Raw genomic sequence first — 27,507 nt, forward strand, 5'->3', positions numbered from 1 at the left:
GTTTCTCCACACATTCCCCACACTTGTGCAGTGCCTGACTGTGTGCCCTTTCATGTGGCCACTCCATTTCAAGTGGTGTTCCTTCCAGCTGGCATGCCCAGCCACCCTCTCTTTATCCTTGTCTCTTCTCTAATAGGCCTTTCCTGACCTCCCCAAGCCAAGTTAACACCCTCCGCTCTGAGCTACTGCTGGAGTTCATCATACTTCATGATACTTCCTCTTAATAATTGCCACATTGCACTGTCATTATTTATTTATATCTGTGTCTCCCCCACTAGACTGTGAAATCCATGAGGGTCAAGTCGGGGTCTTAATCACCTTTGCATCCCTAAGGCCACAGCAATATTTATGAATAAGTAAAGCTTAAATAAATGTACACATCAGAAATTTTTCAAAGGGTTATTGGAGAGCTTTTAAAAGCACTTGAGGATTTAGGTCTGCTACCAGTTTATTATTTTCTATTCTGTTTTGAAGAGAAAGCCAGCATTCCCCTAGCAAGGATTTATAAGAATCTGAGCATGTTTTAAAAACAACTGAAACAATCCATAGGAGATGGTAATGTAAGCTGTCTGCTATTCTGTACACCCCTAATGTTGGAAGGTCAGTAGAAGGCCCTAGCTCACTTTGCATCCAGGCTAATGAGAGCTGTGGGATCTTCTTGGATTGAATGCCCTTTGGGAGCTAAGTAGATGCTAACTTTTGATGCAATCTGTATCAGTCCATTCTAGCATTGATATGAAGAAATACCTGAGGCTGGGTAATGTATAAACAAAAGAGGTCGAGTTGGCTCACGGTTCCACGGGCTGTACAGGAAACATGGCAGCATCTGCCTCTGGGGAGGCCTCAGGGAGCTTTTACTTAGAGGGGAAGGCAAAGGGGAAGCAGGCACATCTTATGTGTCTGGAGCAGGAGGAAGAGAGTGGGTTGGGTGGGTGAAGGTAGGGGAGGAAAGGTGCTACACACTTAAACAACCAGATCTCATAATAACTCAATCACTGTCACAAGAACAGTACCAAGGGGATGGTGCTAAACCATGATCCAATCACCTCCCACCAGGCCCCACCTCCAGCATTGGAGATTACAATTCAACATGAGATTTGAGTGGGGACACAGAGACAAACCGTATCACGAGTTGAGAATCTATTTGGATTAATCGTTATGACCTTATTCAAAAATCTCAGAATAGCATATGGATGTAAAAGGAATGAAAAGAATGTAGGTGATATCAGAACATGTTCATAAATTCTTGGACCTAGACCTAATTGCTTTATGCTAATCATGTTAGAATACTGCGTATATAATTCTATGTTTATTATATAGCATGATTTAACACCATATGTGATCATTAAGATTGGCCTCATGGTCACTTACCTATGTGACCCAAGCATCCCTTCTGGGCATTTGGAGAATGTATATCCTTTAACAGTAGAAAAGTAAGGACTAGTTCACTTGTCACATATATTTAGAACACTTTGACTCTTAACACCGAGGGTCGAGCTCCTAATCACAATCTTTAGCTTCTTTCAATTGAAAAATGTTTTCTCCTTTTTTAAAACACTCTTTTCCTTTGTCACTGTTATTATTTTCCCAATACCCTCCATTGGGGAAGAAAAACAAAAGCATTGTTGTGTAAGTAAGAAACTGCTGTATTAATCTACTGACATTTTGTTATATTTTTCACTTTTCACTATGCACTATCCTGACTGTTCTCTTCTAACTGATATAATCCTCTAAATTAAAAAAAATACAAGCTACCATCCGTGCACTAAATTATTTAGAGTGTCCTTATTTTTCCTTAAAATTGTGTGGTCCATTAAAACTTACTTTCCTATTATCTGAAAGGAAAGGTTAGGTACCCAGCTGTTGGGAATCAGTGGCCTTTGATGGTATTCCAGGATCTCTTGGGAGAAGAGAGAACTTCTATGTTGTGTCCTCTGAGGAAGAAGGAATGTCATGGAGGCCTAGGAAATTCCCAAGGTTTCATGGCCTGCAGCCCACAAAGGCTTATTTTTCCCAGAATTGACCCTGAAAGTTTAATCCCCATATAAATGTCAGATATGTATTCTTAAAACTCAACTGTGTTTGATTTAAGCCTAAAAGATAATAATTTTATCTTTGCAGTTCCTGCAGTTGTTGGTGAGAATTTCTTTGAGAAGGCATGAGTGTGTGCGTATTAGTGTTATCATTAATTTGTTCAAGTACCATCTAAACAACATTTTATTTCTCCTTAAACTGTCTTTTGTTCAGTTCAAGAAGGTGAACGATAATTAAAATAATACAAGTTTTGTAGGTTTCCTCTATTTACCTTTTTAATCAATATTTTGCTAATTTTGTTTTGGACCGTCGAGTCCTTTGAGAAAACCTATAGTATTCCAAGTGGAGTCATGTCTTAAACAAGGTTAGTTTCTAAAGTCATTACATGAGACAAAATTGTGTATTGACAAAATTAATCTTGGGAAACACTTTAGGACAGTGGTCCCCAACCTTTTTGGCACCAGGGACTGGTTTCCTGGAAGACAATTTTTCCACAGGGTGGGGGGTGTCGGGGGTTGGGGAACACAGGGCCAGGCACTAGATTCTCATAAGGACCATGCAACCTACATCCCTTGCATGCGTGGTTCACCATAGGGTTCGTGCTCCTATAAGAATCTAATGCAGCCACTGATCTGACAGGAGGCAGAGCTCAGGCAGTAATTCTCACCTGTGTAAGCTCACCGGTTTCTAATAGGCCATGGACTGGTACCAGTTTATGGCCTGGGGGTTGGCGACCTCTGCTTTAGGAGGATACTATATTGGACTCTGCCTATGATCTCTCACTGAACCCACTCACTGCTGTTTCTTTAGCACTGCATTAGATGGCTATTCCCTTGGTTGAGCATCAGCTGAAGTAGTTGGCTTGCATATACAAGGCCATGTTGTACAAGTAATATACATCCTTAAATGCTGAAATGATGTTCAGCACAGCATAAAACTTACATTAGGAAAGGTGCCTAGGAACTGACACTGACCAAAGGAAATCAACTCAGTTCATGTTCAGGGACATATGTTCATTAAATGGAATGTCCAGTGGAAACACTATCACTATTTAAATTGCTATTCTGCCCCCAAGCCTCTGTTTGTGTCTAAGCTCAGATATTTGGTGTATCAATTAAATGCAGCTGGGATGCAGTATCACTATGCTCCAGCCATGTTAGAACAGCTATATCTATATGAATTATAATACAGACTATGGCTTATTTATCATTTTTTAACAGAAGACACAATGGATGCACAGTTGCAAATTGATCCAAATCTATTTTTCTTTGCATGTACGTATGCTTGTTTTGCAAAGATGTAGAGTAGAAAGAAAGGGATAATATTGCTGCCATCCAGTGTGAACTGTTCAACTATATTTTAAAATCTTTCTTTTTTAAGAAACCAAAATTATCGTATTAAACACTTGATAAGTTTCTTCTGTGACACCCACATACTGTATGTTGTTAATAAAATTGACAAAATGCCTTGAGACAATATGTATCACACACTTACACATAACTTTGAAGTGTCCAGTATTTGTGTAAATTACTTAAGGCTCAAAAATATTGCACTGGGGGCTGGGTGCAGTGGCTTACAGTGGCTCACACCTATAATCCCAGTGCTTTAGGAGGCCGAGACAGGAGGATAGCTTGAGCTCAGGAGTTCGAGGTTACAATCAGCTATTATCACACCATGTACTCCAGCCTGAGCAACAGTATAAGACTCTGTCTCTAAATATATATATACACACACATATATACATATATATGTGTGTATATATATACGTATATATATGTGTATATATACGTATATACATATATATGTGTATATATATACGTATATATACACATATATATACGTATATATATATACACACATATATGGCATATATATGTATATATATACGTATATATACATATATGTGTATACGTATATATATACATATATACACATATATGTATATACGTATATATATACATATATACATATATATATGGCACTGTGTTGGAAGAACTGTATTAGAATACTATTCAAAATATAAATAACTCAAATGGGTATTTTATGACTGATGGCAAAACTGACTTCTAAAATTTGAACACAGTCAGGAGGTCATTGTACAGTATTAGAATAAGGCAGTTATTTGTTACTGGCTTATTTCGGTGAACTGAAGCCATAAATAATAACTGGCATGTTGTTGAATTTTGAGTTACACTGTCGGGGTCACTCCTAAGGTATTTCTCCCTTTGTGAGAAATGGAGATACAGAAGCAGAATGTTCTGATTAGAAGCCAGCCTTGCATTGCCCCAAGTGATAAAGAGCAAAGGTAGAGCAATGCCTTTTATCAGAAGAGGAGATGACATTGATCTGGTGACGATTCTCAGTCACAACAATCAATCACATAGGAGGAAGTTGCCTGCGTGAATCAATGGATTACTTTCAGTGGTAAATGGTAGCTGTGGTTCATGGTGTGTGTGAAAGAGCTTACCATTTCAAAATTGCCAAGGGAAGTGGGCCTTTATTTCTTTTTTTTATATATATACTTTAAGTTTTAGGGTACATGTGCACAACGTGCAGGTTAGTTACATATGTATACATGTGCCATGTTCGTGTGCTGCACCCGTTAACTCGTCATTTAACATTAGGTATATCTCCTAATGCTATCCCTCCCCACTCCCCCCACCCCACAACAGGCCCCAGTGTGTGATGTTCCCCTTCCTGTGTCCATGTGTTCTCATTGTTCAATTCCCACCTATGAGCGAGAATGTGCGGTGTTTAGTTTTCTGTCCTGGCAATAGTTTGCTGAGAATGATGGTTTCCAGCTTCATCCATGTCCCTACAAAGGACATGAATTCATCATTTTTTATGGCTGCATAGTATTCCGTGGTGTATATGTGCCACATTTTCTTAATCCAGTCTATCATTGTTGGACATTTGGCTTGGTTCCAAGTCTTTGCTATTGTGAAGTGCTGTAATAAACATACATGTGTATGTGTCTTTATAGCAGCATGATTTATAATCCTTCAGGTATATACCCAGTAATGGGATGGCTGGGTCAAATGGTATTTCTAGTTCTAGATCCCTGAGGAATCGCCACACTGACTTCCACAATGCTTGAACTAGTTTACAGTCCCACCAACAGTATAAAAGTGTTCCTATTTCTCCACATCCTCTCCAGCACCTGTTGTTTCCTGACTTTTTAGTGATCGCCATTCTAACTGGTGTGAGATGGTATCTCATTGTGGTTTTTGATTTGCATTTCTCTGATGGCCAGTGATGATGACCATTTTTTCATGTGTCTTCTGGCTGAATAAATGTCTTCTTTTGAGAAGTGTCTGTTCATATCCTTCACCCACTTTTTGATGGGGTTGTTTTTTTCTTGTAAATGTGTTGGAGTTCATTGTAGATTCTGGATATTAGCTCTTTGTCAGATGAGTAGATTGCAAAAATTTCCTCCCATTCTGTAGGTTGCCTGTTCACTCTGATGGTAGTTTCTTTTGCTGTGCAGAAGCTCTTTAGTTTAATTAGATCCCATTTGTCAATGTTGGCTTTTGTTGCCATTGCTTTTGGTGTTTTAGACATGAAGTCCTTGCCCATGCCTATGTCCTGAATGGTATTGCCTAGGTTTTCTTTTAGGGTTTCTATGGTTTTAAGTCTTAACATTTAAGTCTTTAATCCATCTTGAATTAATTTTTGTATAAGGTGTAAGGAAGGGATCCAGTTTCAGCTTTCTCCATATGGCTAGCCAGTTTTCCCAGCACCATTTATTAAATAGGGAATCGTTTCCCCATTTCTTGTTTTTGTCAGGTTTGTGAAAGATCAGATGGTTGTAGATATGCAGCATTATTTCTGAGGGTTCTATTCTGTTCTATTGGTCTATATCTCTGTTTTGGTACCAGTACCATACTGTTTTGTTTACTGTAGCCTTGTAGCATAGTTTGAAGTCAGGTAGTGTGATGCCTCCAGCTTTGTTCTTTTTGCTTAGGATTGACTTGGCAATGCGGGCTCTTTTTTGGTTCCGGCCTTTATTTCTTTATGCTCCACCACTATGGCTTGATTCACTGGGTCAAGGTCCAGCCCAGGGTTAAGATTTCCAAGACAAATCTTCCAGCTATAGGAGTCAAAGGATCAGTTTACCAAGCTAGGGATGGAAATACTAAGACAAGGATCTCAAAGGAGGCAGATGCTGAAAGCAGGAAACATATTGAGAAAGACAAAAGGTCAGCCTCAGGTTGCCATGGTGAGGTCAGGAGCCCAGATAAGCCAAGCCAAGTTGTCAGATTGTTGCATCCAGGTCAAAATGCCACAGGCAGCATCAGGATGGCTGTGGGGAGGACCGCAGTTCAGGATTATAGTGTGAGCTGATGTATTATTGTGATTTTCAGGTTTCCTCTACCTTATGACCCTAACTTGCATGTTAACCTCTCTGGACCAGTTTCTCAGGTTGCCCACAGGATCCTGACATAAGGATGAGTAATTTTGTTGAACCCTTGAAAATTCATGCAAAGACACACTTTTCAAAGTTTTATGTTAGTGTAGAGCATAGTTTTTCATCAGATTCTGCTGCCGTTTTATGTGACATTAAATACTCTCTTAAGATGCTGAAGCATTGTTTCCTCACCTACTAAGAGGTATCATGTCAGAGATAATGGACAGAAGAAGCCCTTAGAAATAAAAGCAGATTTTACATTTGGAAAGTTTGTGTTGTCTGTTTAATATTATTCACCCTTTCTCTAAATTCATTATTCTTAACATAGAATATTATAGGCAATTATAGTAAACAAAGAGCCCTTAATTTAGAGTAGAGTGATTGTTTTAATCAACAAGATAACTTAAATCTGGTGGAAATTAAATGTCCATATAAGCTAAGACATAGTCTTGTTATTTGGGGGGAATCTTTTGGCAAAAATAATTTGAAATGGGGGCTACCTTCATTAATAGTGACAGTAAATTTGGGAAGAAATTAGAAAGAAGTATCCCCAAAGTTGTCCATGGATAGTCAGCTATCAGTCCTAAAATTTCACCGGGCTAAACAGTGAAAAATCTTATTTGTCAATGCACCTTTGAAAAAAATAGAGATGCTTTATAAGAAATGGGAAACGGGGAAAATAGAGGATTTACACAATCATAACTTTACCTGGATATTTACACTGGATAATTTTCAGAGCTGTTCTAGACTTAAATGTCATTTGAAGAATGCTATGGAATTAAGTTCCTTAAAAAGCAATTATTTATTATTAAATTAGTATATATGGGCACACTATATAAATGTATTTTCATTATGAGATGTTAAATCTGGAGAGTATGAGTGTAAGTGGTGTTGGGGGTGTAGTTTCTTTAAATCTTAAATGCTCTTCAATTAAGAATCCTAAGTGCATGTCCAAGAGTCTCTCAAAGTTTTATTTGACAGAAATCTTTATTACCAACTGAAAATAAATAATACTTATGTCCATGACTATCTGTCTTCAGCTGAATATTCTTTTCCAGAATCTTTTCTTGGGATTTGAGAAAAATTAGCAAAATAAGAGTGCATATAGCCTGTTTAATTATATTATAGTTATGTTATTGAGAGTGTGAATGCCATAGAATCTCAGGTGTTTTAGAAGCTCTGTTCCCGCTATGGAAAAAAAAAATCTGCCCTGTTTTCTAAGACAGAACTATGGTACTGTTAAGTTTTAAGTTTAAAAATAAAGCTGGGATGATTTTTAGCTTCTTACATGCCAAAAGACAAAAACAAAGAACACTCCCGCTGGGGAAGAAGTCAGGAAAATAATAGTATCTTGGCATTCTTAAAGGGTACCAAGGTGTTTTTCTTTATTCCGTGTCTTTAAACCCTTTTTGAGAAAACCATTGAAATTCCACCCTTTTGTGAGTATACAAAAATTAACACCATACTTACATAATTAACAATCTTAAAGGAAGCATCAAAATAACATTTTATAGTAACTTCATAAAAAATTAAAGACTCTGTAAAACACTAAACTCAAAAACACTCCCTATCCTACTGACTGTTGTTGACACGCATACATCCAATTTAAAGGGTTTTATTCAGAGAGTTCGTAAGGATTATCACCTCCAGATAGGAATATTCCTGTTAAAGTTACAGGCTATAAAAGCCATTTCTTTTCTTTTATTTATTTATTTATTTATTTATTTATTTATTTATTTTTGAGGCAGAGTCTTGCTCTGTTGCCCAGCCTGGAGTGCAGTGGCATGATCTCAGCTCACTGCAACCTCCGCTTCCTGAGTTCAAGTGATTATCCTGCCTCAGCCTCCCTAGTAGCTGGGATTACAGGTGCATGCCACCATACCAGCTAATTTTTTTTTGTATTTTTAGTAGAGATGGGGTTTCACCATGTTGGCCAGGCTAGTCTGGAACTCCTGACCTCAGGTGATCTGCCCACCTCAGCCTCCCAAGTGCTGGGATTACAGGCGTGAGCCACCTCACCTGACCTTATAAAGACCATTTCTTAACTGCATCATCAAATCTGGACACCAGGCTGGTACCCACAAATAAGGGCAGTGCTCACCAAAGGCCAACACCTCTCCTTCCAAATGAAGAGCTACATCTTGAGGCTGTATGAAAACAACACGAAAACAGAAACAGCTGTTTGAAATCAACTATATACAACTGAATCCTGGTTAGGATGCATATATTTACATAGATGCCCACTTATACATATGTAATCACAGATAATTCCCGGGTCCCACAGTGGCCAGGGTTTGGTGGTAGTGACCACCTCCCTCTCATTCAGTTAGTGCTGAACTTCCCCAGCAGTTCTGTCTGCCTCTCAATCCTGATCCTGATCCAGAATGTGTCTTTCATGTAGGATCTTTGTCATATGTTGATTCTCTTTTGCACCCCATTCCGTTTTATACCAGCTCTCTACATAAGCCTGTTAGAGATATAATATTAATTGCCCAGAAATCTCAGCCTGCAGTGGCTCCAACATCATTTTTTAATGAATACGGACTTCATTGCATGTATTTCTATTACTTTGGTTACTTCTATTTTTCTTGCAAAGATCTGTGCAAATAAAAGAATATCAAAAGGTACGGCTATAAATGTGCTCTGCTAAATTCCCTCTGCCTTGAAATGCCTGTGAACCGCAGCCGCAGAATGCCTGCTGCATTTTAATGCCTTTCTTGCGAGGCAACATGATATAGTAGAAACAGCGCTGGTTGGGAGTCACACAAATCCTGGCCCACCATTCACCAGTTGTGTTCCTTAACGTCTCTGAGCCTCAGTGTGCTCATGTGTAAAATGTCAACAACAATGTCATCTTCACAGATTTGACTGAGGCTTAAATGAGATGAGGTATGTAAAGCACAAATGTTGTCTTTAGGACATCATAGGAGCTTGATAAATGTTAATTTTTTTCAGCCTGCAGCAGTCATAGGAGGAGATGAAGGCATGCACAGATGAACACTCATTTTAAAAAGTACTACAGTTGAGGTCATTTTAAACTAGGAAGAATAAGGCTAGATTCCAAATGCCTTAGTGTGATGTTTATGACATGTGGGAATTTGTTGCTGTAGGGGGCCATGAAGAAAATGACATGGTTTCTGAAATCCATTACAACTTTAAGCTCTGTCCAGCTCTAAAGTGTTATAAGAAAGGGCCTGTTTAATGATACATCTGCATTTAAAGGCATAAGCAATGTAATTTATTTTTAAAATCATTACAATATACATCATGTTATTATACTGCTTGAATTAATTTCACATAAAATTCCAGCACATCGAAAGTGTAAGACTGTCATTGATCACCTATATAGGGATACAGCTGTAATAGAAACTTTTTGTAAGGATGGCCAGGGCTTTACTTCATTCAGTGAATAAATAATTAGGAAAGCCTAATTGTTAAACTAACAATGTGGAGATGAGGTTATTGACACTTTTACTAGTTTTATATGGTTTCAATAGTATTTGAATTACATCATGATCTGATGTCACTTCTGAAGCTTTTTCTAGAATCTGTGCTGCTAAATTCCATGAAGCAAGGAATATAGAACAAACGACATATAAATAGGGAAGGAAAATGGGAATCCTCAGAAAGTAAATCCTGTAGGCTAGCCTTCACTTCCATTCTTGTTCAGTATCTTGCTAGAGGACCCAGTCTCTAAAACATAAAATGAGATGAAGGAAGGGAAGTAGGTTGGAAGGCAGTAAGCCATAGTGGAAGAGCAGTCTTTGAAATGAGAAAACACTTGTTAATCATCTATTTGCTAGGAGCTTCATATTCTTCATCTTTATTGAGCAGAATAATAAATCCATCAGTATTTTTTGAGGTTTTAAGATATTGACAGCACCTGTCACACAGGAATTGTAAATAAACTCATGTACCAATTCCTATAGATTAGTAGTGGCTTTCTGAGGTTCTAGGCTAAAAGAATTCTGAGAATTCTTTCCCAATTACAGCATTGAGAAAGAATGCTCTAATTGATTCGTGATGTCTGCTGTGGACAGAGAGTGGAGTAAGTAAAAGTATATATAGATATATTTGCTATATAAGTGTCCAATAAATTATAACTATTATGATGATTGCCACTATCACAAAGGTGTATGTCCCTCTAAAATTTGCTAAGTTTCTACATCTTCAGTGCAATATGGAATCAATTAATTGCTTTGGTTATAATAGTGGTGTATATTATTTTTATTAATTTGGTGGTAAGCATATGTGTATTATCTGCTGAGAAGAGCTACAAATCAGAAATTGGAATTTGCTGTCCCTAATCTTACCACCTTAAATACCTATTTAGGAAAAGTCTGATACCATTTCTAAAAGTAGAATGAGGGTTGAGAGGAAAAAAGAAGAGATGATATTGAGACATCGTCCCAGGTTACCACAAAAGGTTTGCACAGTGTTCCATATTTTTAAAAAATATTCACACAAGGGAGAAGATACAGCGTGTTTTGCACTTAGATGGTCCATGACTTTCTGGGCTGTTTTCCTGTTTTTTCTCTTGGGCCAGATTTCTTTTCTGGGTAAATAGTCATGTTCCTGTCAGCCACAGGGGACTTTCTGAATCCTGAACAGCTGATTTTGTATTCCTGCCCCATTCCCTTACTTGAGAACAGCAATCTGATCAAACCCATATTTTTTAATTTATGCATTTATAGGCATATGGAAGAATAGTTTACAGTCTCAGTACAATTTTTTTTTCCACCACAAATGGAAAAAAAGTGTGTTTTTAAAAAACAGTGCTTTATCAGTTTCTTTTTTTTTTCTTTATTACTGATGACTTCATTCTACTTGAATTCAAGGCTTCAGTTTCTTTGGGGTAAACTAATAGATTATGTATGCGATGTTTGCACCATGTTGATTGAACTCATCTGGTGAGTTTGAACGCAGCTCATGAATTTCCGTAATCGACAGAAGCCTGTGCGTTGGATACAGACACCATGGTCATCTCGTATTACTCAAGAGCTAGGGAAGCTGTTGAAAATAGACTGTGCTGCTTTTCCTGCCTGCCCATGGTTCAGAAAAGCTTATCAAGACTTTTAATTTGTTCTTACTGTCTTTTTCAAGTGCTCAAAGAAAACTTTTTTTAAGTATAGTAAAGAAAGAGAATTAGAACTATTATGAGAGTTTCAACATACATATTGAAAAAAAAAAAAAAAGAAAGGTACGTGATTCCCAAGGGTTTGTCTTTTCTGAACCAAAGGCATCAGCTGCTGAGTGTCTGTCGAGCACCCAGGAAGCCCAGAACCCTGGGCGAACTGTCAGGGAGCAGCCACAAGACAGAGGTACATCATCCAGTTTGCAATTAACTTACCATCTAGTTTGAGAAGAACGCTTTTCCTCCAAAAGGTGTTTACTCACCTTTTTTTTTTTTTTTTGTAATTTACAAACATAGTTGTAAAATATTTTTTAAAAATAGATGACCTCTTTCTGTTGCTTTTAGGTACCTCATATTATCAGATATCTCATTTAAACTTGGAACCCAACTGTAATATTTGGGGTTCTTTTTGACATGCAAAGCTCTTCACGCTGGGGCTCTACCTACCTTTCCAAGCCTCACTTGTCCCTCTTCTCTTTGACCCTCCTATATTTCTTTAAAATACTCACACAAGAGAGAAGATACAGCATGTTTTACACTTAGTTCATGACTTTCTGGACTTTTTTCCTGTGTTTATTCCCCAAATGCTACAGTAGTGATCCTCACATACCCGTGAAACATAAGTGTCATGATTGATAAGATGTTATCAATTGAGTTAAAGTACCAAAATTTGTAAGTGATATGCTTCTGTCATTATTAGAGCAAATTCAAAATACCCCCAAACTATGGCTGGGTGTAATGGCTCATGCCTGTAATCCTAGCACTTTGGGAGGCCAAGGCAGGCAGATCACTTGAGGTCAGGAGTGCTAGACCAGCCTGGCCAACATGGTGAAACCTCGTCTCTACTAAAAATACACACACACACACACACACACACACACACACACAAAGAATTTGCTGGGCGTGGTGGCAGGCGCCTGTAATCCCAGCTATTTTGGATGCTGAGACAGGAGAATCACTTGAACGCAGGAGGCAGAGGTTGCAGTGAGCCAAGATCGCACCACTGCACTCTAGCCTGGGTGACAGAGTAAGACTCTGACTGAAAAAAAAAAAAAAAAAAAAACAGGCCAGGCGTGGTGGCTCACGCCTGTAATTCCAGCACTTTGGGAAGCCGAGGCGAGTGGATCACCTGAGGTCAGGAGTTCAAGACCAGCCAGATCAATGTGGTGAAATCCTGTCTCTACTAAAAATACAAAAATTAGCCAGGTGTGGTGGTATGCACCTGTAGTCCTAGCTACTGGAGAGGCTGAGACAGGAGAATTGCTTGAACCTAGGAGGCAGAGGGTGCAGTGAGCCAAGATAGTGCCATAGCACTCCAGCCTGGGCCACAGAGCAAGACTCCATCTCAAAAAAAAAAAGAACTTTAAAGTCACCAGAACTCACTTTTATTCGAATTTGCTTTGTAAATGAGAGTGGAAAGGGAACATACACCATACACCTGGTATGTGTGTAAGGCAGGACAAAAGAAGTTGAGGACCAGTGCTTGCCCAAAGTGATCGACTTGCATGTCTCTAAAGCAAGATGCTTTCTCATTGCTTTACTTTGCACTCACTGCCCTTCCCTCTACCTGGAATATCCTCCTCTCACTTGTCTAGCTGTTGAGCACCTTTGTATCCTTCAGGGCTCAGCTGAAGTGTCACCTCCTCCATGGAGCCTTCTGTGATTTTCTTCAATGGCCCTGCTCTCACCTTGTCAAAGTTTAAGCACTCTGCGTTCCCATGACCCCATGCAAATCTCTGTAAGAGCACAAGTCATAATGGACTGTAGTCTTCTGTATCCTTCTCTGTCCCCTACCTCCCAGACTATTTGTTTTTGCAGGTAAGGACTGTGAAGTGTTCCTTTTTCCATTCCCAGATTTTAACGTCTGGTGCAATGGGGCACTCAGTTATGCCTCAAATGAACCAGATAAGTAGAATGGCTGTTCAGATCTGCCTGTCATTCTTTTGCTCCCTAGCCCTGTATAATATCATGTGATACTGGTTCCACTAAAATAACTACAATAACCTAATCTAAGCTACAAGGGAGGTGCTAGCTGAGCAGTTTGGGGTTGGGCAGATGAGTTACTGGAAAAGCTATAATTCATAAGAGGAAATACTGGCTAAAGTACAGAGAGAAGAACTTGGATTAGCACGTTCTATTCTACACCAGCTTCCCCCACCTTAAAAAAAAAAATACTTTCTTACTGTGTTTTTTTTTTTTTTACTGTCACCTTTTTTACACATGTCCTAACTGTACCCATATATTGACATGTATCCCATCCCCAACCCCCACTCCCAAAGTTCATGAGCCTCATGGAAATGAATGCTAACATATTCCAGCCCTGTCTCATATCCAGCCTTCAGGTCAAACAACTGGAGCTTTATCCCAAATTAGCAATACTTATTGAGAAAATGAGATATCCATATTAAAATGTGACAAAACTCTGTGTGTGTGATTATAAGAAAAAAGCGGTGGGCCTTTTAATTGCTCTAAAAGGTAAAGACTCTATCTTACCTTCTCATTCAAAAGGCATTTATTCATCCCAAGTCAGACATTTGACCCTTGGAACTAAAGGTAGGCACGTAAAGACCACTTTTTGTTCATATTTATGACTGATTTCACCATTTTCCCGGCATATTTGAATTACATTATTGAATCTTCCAAATTTAGATGTCAACTCCTTTAACAAGAAGATCCAAAAGTGATTTCAAAGATGATGTACACTGTGTGAATCTGATTATTTGTCTATATCCTGTAGTGGCCGTCCTACGGGTGGAAGCACTGACCGTATCCAGAAGTTGCGGAAAGAGTATTATCAGGCTCGGAGGGAAGGTTTCCCTTTATATGAAGACGACGAAGGAAGAGCAAGGCCATCTGAGTATGACCTACTCTGGGTAAGCGCATGCATGATTTCAATCGTTGAATTCATCTTTTCTAAGAATGTTTAGAGCAGAAGAACACGGTCAAGAATGTTCTGTACATATCGGATTCTATTTAGGTTTCTTGGGCTTCATAGACAGGAGCATTACCCAAACCACGGGCGTATTCTCCCACAGAAGCTGTTTATGGAAATCAAACGCCGTGAATGTGCAGTAGTTCATTCTGATTGCTCTCATACTTCCTGTTATATACCAACTGGTTTGGGGGAAGCAGAAGTTAGCTACTTTAAAGAGGGCAAGGGATCTTTGTCACCATCCACTGAGCTTTGATTCTTGCAACACAAGCCATCTCTCCTTTGGAAAATGGTGATTAGAAGTAAATTTCAAAAGGGTTATTGTCAGAGATGTCAGTTGTTTGTTTATTGGATCTGAGCACTTCACATTCTGCTGATCTTACCGGCATACTAGGATGGATTTGTTTTGAGATAAGGGCAGTTTTTGTATTAGAGGATTCTTTTTGCTCAATCCTTTGACATTCAGGGAACAGAAAAGAATATAGTGACCACTGAAGAAAAACTCATTGGGTTTTTTCAGGGTGGCACGATTCACTCTCCTGTTTTCAAGAAGCAAGTCTGTGCCTACAAGATGTACTTAACTCTTCAGCATCCACAAAAATGCCCAGGAAGAGGATGCTTAGAATTGCATGAAATGTGCATGCACATCAGATACATAGAACAGTGCCTGACGTAGAGCTGGTGCCCAGTAATTGTTAGTTCTTGTTACTGGCATTATTATCAGAGCAGAGCTGAACATGGTAATAGCAGTGTCCTTGCTGGGGTTCAGTTCTCACTCACCCTCTAATGATTTCTGCCTTCTACTGCGCCTTTTAGAGCTGCTCTGAGAACCAGGTAGGGGACTCTGTTATCCCTGGTGCCCATGAAAGACACCGGCTCCTTTGAAAGGCAAATCTGTTAAGGCAGGTTTCCTTTCCTGAGTTTCACACTCAGGAGGTTTATGCTCATAAGGTCAGAGTGGGGAGAATAGAGTCTGGCGACTGAGCTGATTCCCTCTAGTTCTTACATCTGTGTGGGGGGCCTGTCATGCGTGCATCTCTACACTGGGGTGTGAAAATCAGTTTCAGGATCCACCACTGTTGGGCAAAGCAACCGAAACTGCTGAGCCCAGAAGATTGCACCTGTATAATGGAGTGCCAAAACACTAATCAGAAGTGCACAGTGCAGATGGGCGATCTCAAGCCAAGTGGCTTCAGCCTCTTTGGAGAGAGGCAGCCTGAGACTATGGATCAGAACAAACAGCTATTTATTGGTTTTATTATAGATGTTAGGATTAAACAGAATGACACCTAGAGTGATGGGAAAACTTGTCTCTTAGCTTCTCTGTAGCAGAAGAGAAAGATTTCCACAGAATAACAGATTAGATAACAATTCACTCAGTTTCAAACTTGATCGAGATCGATTTACTGCCTCTGACAAGAGATGTGAGCTACTTGTTAGGTAAGGCTCAGCTCCCTCGATAAGCCAAACAAGTAATAAAATAAAGGAAAGTCATTTCCACTGTACCCAAAACAGAACACCGTGTCCAGTGCATTGAAAAGTGCTCTATCTCAAAACCACTATGAATTCCTATGAGCAAAATAAGACAAATAATTTTAGACAAAGTAGTCCTGGTTGTTTTGACCTTATTTTATATGATTTCCTTACATCAAGCTGAAAGGATGAAGGTGCTTAACTTTCAAGAGACTTGAAGTTTCCTCTGACCCTCACCAAACCTGAGCTAGATAACTATACCCTTGGGTGCTCCCTTTTTTAATGATTCTATTTTTATGCCAAGTAAACGTGTAACCAGACCATCTAGTGAGTAAAGAAGTATCTCTAGTTTAATTTGTGTTTCCCATGCTCCGGTGTGTTGAGCTCTGCCAAAAGTGACTGATTTTATGTTTCCCAGACAATCGGGGTCTGAGGCTTCCCAAAGGGATGCTTGGGAAATGCACTGCCATAAAAGACGAGTGTTCTTTGTGACTGCCTGAGATACTCCAAGCCAGGGATTAGAATCTCAGCATCCTTTCCTCTCCTCTCCCCACGCCAAGGAAAAACACTAGTGTTTTGTATTAAGGCAGGTTTCCTTTCCTGAGTGTCTTTTGTTCAGCGTAGGCCTCAGAAATTACACTGTTGTCTTGCCACTTTTGGAGAGATCTAGGAAAGCAAGTTAAGAAAGTTAACATTTCATTCCTGTCAAGCGGCCAGACCCAACAAGGCAGCTTTTATGAGATTGTGGTTCCTAGAAAGGCAGGTCTTTAGCATCATCACCAGGGCACTTGCTAAAATCAGATCACAGTTGCATGAAGGGGAAGAATGGGGCCCAGGAGAGACCCTCAAGGGATGCGCCACGTGGTCATCAAGGATTCTGATCCACAATTCTGAAAATAGGACATTGACTTCAATCCCTTGAGTAAACATGAAAGCGGTCCAACTTCTCTAGTAAAACCACTAGAGAAGTGGACCAGCATCATCAGAAATATTGTTATGAACTTAGAACTCCCCCAAGTCCAGAGTCTCTGGTTGAAAGGCCTGATGAGTGTTTTCTGGAGTCATTCTATACTGGGGAACTTCCGAACTATTGAGAAGGAAATTACAAAGATAAGTTACCTAACAACTGCTGGTAAACCCATTTAAAAATAGGCCAGCAAGAATGAAAGTATGCTCACTGAAGTCTTCAAAGCCAAAATAATGAGAAGAATCACTTGAAAGTTTATTAGGGTCTATGAATATTTTAAAATATATATATAAATATATATGACTAATACTTTTTCTTTGGCTGGCCCTGGACTTTCTAGATCTTCTCAGACCAACTTGTATGTAGTTCTCTACCACTATTGCACCTGCCCAGTGGCCTGAAGTCTAAGCTTTCTCTTACTCCTCCCTAGGGTTCTCACTTGGTTTCATGCCTGTCTTCTCTCCCCTCTCCCTTATCCCCTCCCCTCTCCCCTCTCCCCTCTCTCCTCTCTCTTCTCTCTTCCCTCTTCCCCTCTCCCCTTTTTCCTCCCCTCTCCTCTCCCCTGACTCCTATTACATTTTAACAAATATTTGCTAAATCTTAGTGTAGACCAGGTGCTGGTAACAAGAATATGACATTACTTCCACCTTGGAGGAACTCAGGATCCAGCCAGGAATAGATCTAAGCCCAAACAAAATGGAACAATAATATATGTGATAAATGCTGTAGTATAGAGAGGTATTAGCTTCTATATGTACTGAGAGAGAGTAGTTCATTCTGCTGGAGGTGCATAGTTGGAGACAGAGTGCTAGGAAAACTATAGAGACATTTTGGGAATTGCCTCAGCTGACATACTTTGTTCTTTTTTTTTTTTCATACTTTGTTCTTTTATTCTCAAATTTGTTGGATTTTTTTCCCCTTTTGCAAAAGATCTCCTGATTTATTCACTTTGTTTTAAAATAAATGAATACTTCTGAGGGCTCTGTTCTGGTCCATTGGTCTATATCTCTGTTTTGGTACCAGTACCATGCTGTTTTGGTTACTGTAGCCTTGTAGTATAGTTTGAAGTCAGGTAGCATGATGCCTCCAGCTTTGTTCTTTTGGCTTAGGATTGACTTGGCAATGCGGGCTCTTTTCTGGTTCCATATGAACTTTAAAGTAGGTTTTTTCCAATTCTGTGAAGAAAGTCATTGGTAGCTTGATGGGGATGGCATTGAATCTATAAATTACCTTGGGCAGTATGGCCATTTTCACGATATTGATTCTTCCTACCCATGAGCATGGAATGTTCTTCCATTTGTTTGTATCCTCTTTTATTTCATTGAGCAGTGGTTTGTAGTTCTCCTTGAAGAGGTCCTTCACATCTCTTGTAAGTTGCATTCCTAGGTATTTTATTCTCTTTGAAGCAATTGTGAATGGGAGTTCACTCATGATTTGGCTCTCTGTTTGTCTGTTATTGGTGTATAAGAATGCTTGTGATTTTTGCACATTGATTTTGTATCCTGAGACTTTGCTGAAGTTGCCTATCAGCTTAAGAAGATTTTGGGCTGAAACGATGCCACATATCTACAACCATCTGATCTTTCACAAACCTGACAAAAACAAGAAATGGGGAAATAATTCCCTATTTAATAAATGGTGCTGGGAAAACTGGCCAGCCATATGGAGAAAGCTGAAAATGGATCCCTTCCTTACACCTTATACAAAAATTAATTCAAGATGGATTAAAGACTTAAATGTTAGTCCTAAAACCATAAAAACCCTAGAAGAAAACCTAGGCAATACCATTCAGGACATAGGCATGGGCAAGGACTTCATGTCTAAAACACCAAAAGCAATGGCAACAAAAGCCAACATTGACAAATGGGATCTAATTAAACTAAAGAGCTTCTGCACAGCAAAAGAAACTACCATCAGAGTGAACAGGCAACCTACAGAATGGGAGAAAATTTTTGCAATCTACTCATCTGACAAAGGGCTGATATCCAGAATCTACAATGAACTCCAACACATTTACAAGAAAAAAACAACCCCATCAAAAAGTGGGTGAAGGATATGAACAGACACTTCTCAAAAGAAGACATTTATGCAGCCAAAAGACACATGAAAAAATGGTCATCATCACTTGCCATCAGAGACATGCAAATCAAAACCACAATGAGATACCATCTCACACCAGTTAGAATGGCAATCATTAAAAAGTCAGGAAACAACAGGTGCTGGAAAGGATGTGGAGAAATAGGAACACTTTTACACTGTTGGTGGGACTGTAAACCAGTTCAAACATTGTGGAAGTCAGTGTGGCGATTCCTCAGGGATCTAGAACTAGAAATACCATTTGACCCAGCCATCCCATTACTGGGTATATACCCAAAGGATTATAAATCATGCTGCTATAAAGACACATGCACGCGTATGTTTATTGCGGCACTATTCACAATAGCAAAGACTTGGAACCAAGCCAAATGTCCAACAATGATAGACTGGATTAAGAAAATGTGGCACATATACGCCATGGAATACTAAGCAGCCATAAAAAATGATGAGTTCATGTCGTTTGTAGGGACATGGATGAAGCTGGAAACCATCATTCTCAGCAAACTATCGCAAGGACAGAAAACCAAACACTGCATGTTCTTACCCGTAGGTGGGAATTGAACAATGAGAACACATGGACACAGGAAGGGGAACATGACACACTGGGGCCTGTTGTGGGGTGGGGGGAGTGGGGAGGGATAGCATTAGGAGATATACCTAATGTTAAATGACGAGTTGCTGGGTGCAGCACACGAACATGGCACATGTATACATATGTAACAAACCTGCACGCTGTGCACGTGTACCCTAAAACTTAAATAATAAAAAAATAAAATAAAATAAAATAAATGAATACACACACACTGTAAGGTTTGTAAATATGGACTTGAGACCTTAAAATCTTTTCAGCTGCTCTGTTGTGTAACTGTTTTCCCATCTTAGCTCTGAAAAGCTGTAAAGAACAAGTTGAAAGAATTTCAGTGGCTGCAAGTAAAACAGTCTGGTGAGTTTTTATAGGCCCAATTAAGTAAGCAAGATATACTAGCTGTGAAGTGTTAATATTTGCCAGAGGAAAACATAATACCTGTTATCTGCTGGTATTTTATTTTTTGTAAAACTTAAGATAGTCCTCTGACAACGGGCTGCTTTTTTCTTAGCAGATAAAGCTGATCTGCTTATTTAACAGCAGCATGAATATCCTGTAAATAATTTTAGCAATGAGATGCCTCTGAAGTTTTCTAAAAATATTAGTGCCTTTATTATTGTCTTTTTCAAGAGCTGAATAGCAGTATCATTATCCCCCCGCCCAACCTTTTTAAAAAAAAATTCTTTGGCTAAATTAGAAGAAAGTTTATTTATAAAAGAGGTTTGTAGACACATGGTTGGGAAGGGAGTACATTTGTTTATATATGGGAAAAAAAGTGGGAGTTAAAACATCTTAAACTAGCATGATATACCTGTTACCACTGTCATTAAAAACATGGTGCTGGCCGGGCGCAGTGGCTCACGCCTGTAACCCCAGCACTTTGGGAGGCTGAGGCAGGTGGATCATGAGGTCAAGAGATTGAGACCAACCTGGCCAGCATGGTGAAACCCTGTCTTTACTAAAAATACAAAAATTAGCTGGGCGTGGTGGTGCACACCTGTAGTCCCAGCTACTTGGGAGGCTGAGGCAGGAAAATCACTTGAACCCGGGAGGCGGAAGTTGCAGTGAGCTGAGATCACACCACTGCCCTCTAGCCTGGTGACAGAGTGAGACTCTGTCTCAAAAAAAACAAAAACAAAAACAAAAATGGTGCTATATCTCTCTGGCACAGGGGTTGGCTCAGGTAGATCATAGTTGGAACAATGAGATGGTTGGGTGAATAAATGTAAACATCTGAAAGATTTGTTCATTCTGTTGTGAAGATGGTCTAGAAGCCAACTTGAAGAAACGTACTTGGCCGCTGATCTGGACGAGACAAATCTGGTGAATTCCACACTTGGAGGGAAGAGAAAACACAATGCTGAGATCATGCTAACCATCTTAAGGAAAGGATTTAAGATGGAATGTGCAATAGCCAAAGAAGTATAAAAGCCATCAGAAGGTTTTTCATAAACACCAGGAGAAAAGAGGATAAGTGCCATCAATAGTCCAATACCAGAGTGGAGATTTCTATGTATTTTCCTTGTCTGCTCCTTAAAAGCATCTGATAAAAACTAAGTACATTGATGAACAATTCTGGTTTAGGCAATAGCTCTTATGTTCCAAAGAACAGAGACCTAAATCAAACTGACCTGATTCATAAAGGAAATTTTGTTGACTTATTTAAAAGAAGTCCATAACCATATCTTGACTTCAGGCAAAGCTGGATCCAGCTCCTCCAGACAGGCCATTAGGAGTCTCTTTTTTCATCTGTCAGCTTTGCTATTCTCTCTGCAGGCACCATTCTCAAGGGGCTACCTGAGGTAGAAAGACAGCCATCCGCAGCTCTAACACAACAACTCTAAAGGAGGAGATAGTCTCTCTGTAGATCAGGAAACATCCTGGAGCGGATGTTCAGCACAATGCTCAATAGCGCTGATTGATTCAGCCTGGATCACGTGTCCACTTCTGAACCAACCTTCATGGCCAGACAGGTGCAGTTTTTTTTTTTTTTTTTGAGACAGAGTCTTGCTCTGTCACCCAGGCTGGAGTGCAGTGGCACGATCTCTGCTCACTGCAAGCTCCACCTCCCAGGTTCACGCCATTCTCCTGCCTCAGCCTCCCAAGTAGCTGGGACTACAGGCACCCACGACCACGCCCGGCTAATTTTTTGTATTTTTAGTAGAGACGGGGTTTCACAGTGTTAGCCAGAATGGTCTCGATCTCCTGACCTCGTGATCTGCCCGCCTCAGCCTCCCAAAGTGCTGGGATTACAGGCTTGAGCCACCACACCCGGCCACAGTATTCTTATAGACTAAAACTAGGCCACAAGACCACCCCTAGAACTAGACAGTGAAGTCAAGTCCACCCAGACTCCATAAATAAGGATAAGTGAAGAGAGAGTCCTCAAAGGAAAATCAAGGTGCTGTTAACAGGGAAAGAGAATGTAGATGGTAGGCACAATTACAAACTGTCTACGACAACTTCGAGTTCTAATAATGATATAAACTTTCTTCATCTTCTTAGATTTCCAGGGAAAGAGAAAGAAAAGCCTTCCCTTTGTGTATTCTCCTGTTTATCGTTAGAAAGAATAGATCTATTATCAAACTTAAATTTGCTGCCATTATTTGTTATGTAAAAGGAGAAAGAAAATTCACTTTGTCTATTGGTTCAGCATCTTTGAACTATCCCAGGAACCCAGATGATGTCACTGAATTATTCATGAGAAATTATCAGACCTCTGGAATTTATTTATATAGGCAAATGACATTTTAGTTCACCTCAGACCTAGCAATTCACCCCAGGACGATCTGAGTACAGATTGTCTCAGCAATACTCTGGGGACAAATCTGATCCATAAAGGTTGTAGGGATAGTGAAAGAGGAAGGAACAATTCACCCCAGGAGAAGCAGTAGAATTATTTGAAAGGACTAAAGTTGCTCTCTTTCTTTACATAGAGTTGCTCTGTTTATGTCTTCATGGATTATTGTCTTGTGACAAGCACATAGTCTGTTCTTAAAACCTTTAGAAGGTGAGATGGGGTAAAGAATTAGAGCCATTAAATGTTTGTATCCAGGCCAGGAGGGGTGGCCCATACTTGTAATTTCAGCACTTTGGGAGGCCGAGGTGAGAGGATCACTTGAGCCCAAGAGTTGGAGACCAGCCTGGGCAACATAGTCAAACCTTTCTCTATGAAAAATACCAAAATTATGGGGGTGTGGTGGCATGCATCTGTGGTCCCAGCTACATGAGAGGCTGAGACAGGAGGACTGCTTAAGTCCAGGAGGTCAAGGCTGCAGAGAGCCATAATCATGCCACTGCATTCCAGCTCGGGCAACAGAGCAAGACCCTTTCTCCAAGAAAAAAAAAAAAAAAAAAAGTATGTGTCCATAGACTCCTGCAGTTGGGCTGCTGCCACACGATGGGCAATCCCTTCTCAGTTGATGAACCTTCTTGAGCTCTATCCCAATGGTTCCCTCCCAGTGGTTGACTTTATCAACACATCTTTTGATTTCCAAAAACAGTGGAACTGAGGATTGGAAGCAATACCAAGGCAGAGAAAAAAGAGAGAAAAAACCATGTCTATACATTGTGTGGGTTTTAGAAAGGCCTGAAGTTTTATTGAACTTGATACTGGTGAAACATCAATGCCACTGGAAGAGTTGAGATTTTGCTCACTTAGATTTCAGCAAGTAGTAAAACAAAAAGAAAAAAAAATGAGAAAAGAAGAGGACAAAATAAACTGAATTTTTTTTTTTTTTTTTGGTTAGTGGCTTTGGCCCTTTTATATTTCAGTGTGTCTTTCACAGGAATTTGTTGACATATAAGCTATATGGGAGAAGATCTGGACTATACAACATGTGAGTGAATTTCTAGCCTTTAAATATAGCATAAATGATTTTTGAAAGGAAGCAACATGTTTACAGGCAGTCCCCAACATAGAAATAAACTGTTCCAGAAGTCCATTTAGAAGTTGGCAATTTAGAACTAGGAATTGATTTTTCCCATAGGGAAAAAATATATATATATTGTTTGTTAGGATCCCAAACCAGTCTACAAAAACCCACTGAAATCCAGTAACCTTGTGCTAATCACAGAACAATAACCTTGAAGCAGAAACAGGGAGCTATCTAACCCCCTCCCTTCTTTTCTGGACACATTTTTTTGGGATACTCTCTGGGCCCTTCCCATCTACCGGTCTTTAAGTCTGTTGCTCCAGATTCCCTGACCATTAATTCCCCTACCTCCGCATCATGGCACCCCACTTAAGCCCACTCCTCCGCTAAAGCATTCAGGCATCCAGTTACTTCTCTGCCCTATCCCTCAACAGAGTTACCATTCTCAGTACAGATAGTCTCAGCAATACTCTGGGGGACAAATCTGATCCATAAAGGTTGTAGGGATAGTGAAGGAGGAGGGAACAGGAGAGGGGCTAATGGAATGTACTCCCAAACAGTAGTGTTAGAGCTATTCCTGATGCTCTGTTGCTACTACACTAGCCTCTGGATTCTCCAGCGCTTCTGTTTCCACGTATGGAGCCCAAGCTTACACAGAGCTCCCTGTCTGACATTGCCTGTGGGCAGTGACCTGATCCCAAGAGTGGATCCGATTTCTCCAGCAAACTGGCCCTTTCTCCAAAGGAAGCCTTTTGTTTCTGGGTCTGCCATCTGTGGCCCAAGGGCCAGTTGCTACAACTAACATGGGCCAGGATGCCTCAGCTCTGCTTAAAAATCTGCCCTGATAAGATAGCTCTTCCAAACTACTCCTGTCCACTCATCCTGTCTTTTGAAACACACAGATGTCCAGAGTTTTAGAACTAGTAATTTAGCAGATATGGGAAACATTTTAGCACAGGAGACTCTGAAGCTAGGCTGCCTGAGTTCACATCCAGGCTGTACCCATTACTCACTAGGTAAATTTGGGCAATTTATTTTACCTGTCTCCTTTAAAAGTGAGAGAATAGTACTGTCTCCTTGAAGTACTATGACACACACATGATTACATGTAAAGTACTTAGAATAGTGTCTAAACATGTAGGAAGTGTCAATAAACAAGAATTTTTAAATGGTACACATATCAAGTTTTGAAATAACACATTCAGTTGGCCAGACAACCCTTCTATCTTAGTTATTATTGGAGCTCCTTAGCCTCTTCGGTTATTCCAGAGCCCTTGGACATTATATAGCACACAAAGCCTTGAGGGTGGCCTTCACATCCTGCTCCCTCTGGTTACCACTGAGATGCCCAGGGTCACTTCAGGTGGTAACTGTCAAGCTTGGTCATCAGGCACTTTTAGCAAATTCCATTGGTCCAAAGGTCAATATCTATTTCCCTCTCTCCCACACACATACTTTTCCTTCAAAAGTACATTCCTTTCATCCCTGACCCTGGGGGCACACCTAATCTCTTTAATGAGCTTATGCTAAAATCAAAGACCAGAAGAAAGTTGACTTCTAGCAGCTTCTGCCTGCAGCTCTGCAAAAGACCCTGAAGCAAAGAAATACCAGGGTCCAGTTAAGCGCTTAAAATAGGAGGGTGAGATACAAAGAGAATATATACAAATTATTTACTCAATAAATTATACTACAACGAGATCGTTAATAAAAATGGCATCATTTACTCAGTGCTGACTCTGCCTTATATAAGCTATTCCATATACTAGCTCTGTGAGGTAGATATCTTTAATCCAGTTTTATAGATGAGAAAACAAAGGTTCCAAGACCTTGCCTCATGGCCACACAATCATTAGCAAAGCTGATTTCCAAATCTCTACTGACTCCCGGTGAAAAGAGAAAGGAAAGCTCCTATGGCTGGTGTTGAGATACTTCTTAATATAAGATGTTTGAAAGAAAGAAAATGTGTGAATATTCATCTATAAGCACTATGAAAACTGTCTTCTATCTTTGTTGAACTACTCTTGAATTATCACTCTTAATTTGTTTTTGAACCAAATAATATTGAACCAAAATCAAAGTGTGGTGTTGTTTTATCAGTCCTCCTTCAAAGTCTAAATGAATCATTCTCTTTATGCTGTAATCAAATAAGTTACCCATCTCTGGCTCAAACCCAAACCTAAATAGCAAAGAGCAGAAAAAGGAAGTTCAGGAACACAAGATTTTTCCATAGTATGTCAAAAAACCCTATGCTATACTTCCATTAGAGTGAAAAAAAGAACTCTTTCTGCTTTTAATGAGCAATTAATTCCAGTCCAGGATGTCGAGTTTAGAATAGGTTAACTTCCCCCAAACCACAGCCGTTTGTGTTGGATCATGGTTAAAACCCCAAATTCCAACTTCTACAATAATAACATTCTTTTCTTCTACTGCAATGGGAGAAATGACCATTTTATGTAACATAAGAAAAACTATAGCAGAAACCCCTATGAATTCCAGATTTCTTAAACTGTTCTCAAAGCTGTTTAAAATCAGTTGGGTACATTTTATTTTAGCAGTGCTTAAATGTTCTAAAATAAACTTTGGGTACTAAATTAAAAAGTGAAAATGTCTGGAGTCGAAGATATGAATATCTATCTAACTAGTATTTATAGCACATGTATCACTTAAATTTGACAACAATTAAAACTCCACATAAGCCATGTTTGTGTTCAGATCCTGTGGCCTGGGATGTCCCCTCACACAGCTTCCTGACTATAACCAACCAATCAGGTCACTACAGCGGCCATCTTGTTCTTTCAGTTTAAGGAAATTTTTGACTGAGAGTCGTTCTGAGATTTAACATCATTTGGTTCTTATTAAGTAGTAACTAGTCTGGTGTTGTGATGGGAAAAAGAAAATTCACAGAAAGCTTACCTCTGAAAGGAAGACAGAAAGCACACTTGAATCAAAGAAAACCCTGAAATGAGAATGATCACTACAGTAGTATTGGAATTGCCATTCTCCACGAGAAAAATGACCACTTTTGAATACGATTGTAATGACACATACTAACGTCTATGACTTTCCAGCCCTCCTATGAATCTCATTAATGTCTTTGTATTTCATTCTGAGCCTTGAAATCACAGTGCTAAATTTTCGGAGTGTTTATGAAAGAGTGCAAAAGTTGATACCACTGAATTTTAGCGAGGCTAACAGGAAAACTTCCCATTTACTTTAGTAAATGATCTAAGAAGAAAGAATATAATGTTGCTGTTATAAACCACTGAGAAATAGTCTCTTTTCTACTTTCCAGATAAGGCTTCTGTGAAGCAGTGGAGTATTTAGATTTTATCTCCATGAAGCTTCCTTCAAATGATCATTCCGTGTCATCTCTCACTCACAGACATAGCTCCATTCCCTAAGCAGCAAAGTCAAAGTTGCACATGAGAGAAACGTATTTTCTGCAATTTTCCATTCCTTCGTTGGTTTTTTTCATTCAGTGAATACTCAGCAATTTATGAATGCCTAGGAAAATGTACATCGAGCCTGACAGTTGTATCATCAACACTTACCTACAAGGAAAGAAAACTTGTTTGGTGTATGTGTGTATCTTTAAGCCTGTGTGTTTGCATAAAGTTGTGTGATTTGAAGTTTCTCCTTTACAGAAACAGAAGGAAATGTTGTATGAGAAAGACAATCCCCATCATGACCTGGTGTCTCTTCTTTAATGAACCTTCTGGCCCACTCTATAGTATTAGATACCCCCAAACCATGTGGAGACACCTCCTTTTTTCTCTTTTGTTTTCCCATGATCACTAATTGGCAGAGTCACAGCTTGTTTCTCAGTAGCAAATTTATTTTAGTTTTAAGTTTTTATATCTATCATCTACTTTTTTTCTTCTTTTTTTTTTTTTTTTTAGTATGAACCAAGTTTCCTGTTTTCTATGCAATTCCCTTTGCAGTAATTTCCCAGATTTCAATTGCCAGGCGTGCTTCAGCAGCAATGCACAATATGTGTATGT

The 27,507-nt window shown here is 39.5% G+C and overlaps 1 protein-coding gene across 3 annotated transcripts in view; it reads left to right on the forward strand.

The window, feature by feature from the left end:
- The window catches only part of PARD3B (par-3 family cell polarity regulator beta), a 1,074,947-nt gene that overhangs the window by 940,069 nt on the left and 107,371 nt on the right, over nucleotides 1-27,507 (forward strand). For all 3 annotated transcript variants that reach the window (XM_003820781.6, XM_034954909.4, XM_008974231.5), the window contains one exon: nucleotides 14,314-14,449. In XM_003820781.6, coding sequence (XP_003820829.3) covers nucleotides 14,314-14,449 — 136 coding nt within the window. The remainder of the gene's footprint in view (nucleotides 1-14,313; nucleotides 14,450-27,507) is intronic.

The sequence above is a fragment of the Pan paniscus genome, chromosome 13 (assembly GCF_029289425.2).
Source record: "Pan paniscus chromosome 13, NHGRI_mPanPan1-v2.0_pri, whole genome shotgun sequence".
Classification (NCBI taxonomy): domain Eukaryota; kingdom Metazoa; phylum Chordata; class Mammalia; order Primates; family Hominidae; genus Pan; species Pan paniscus.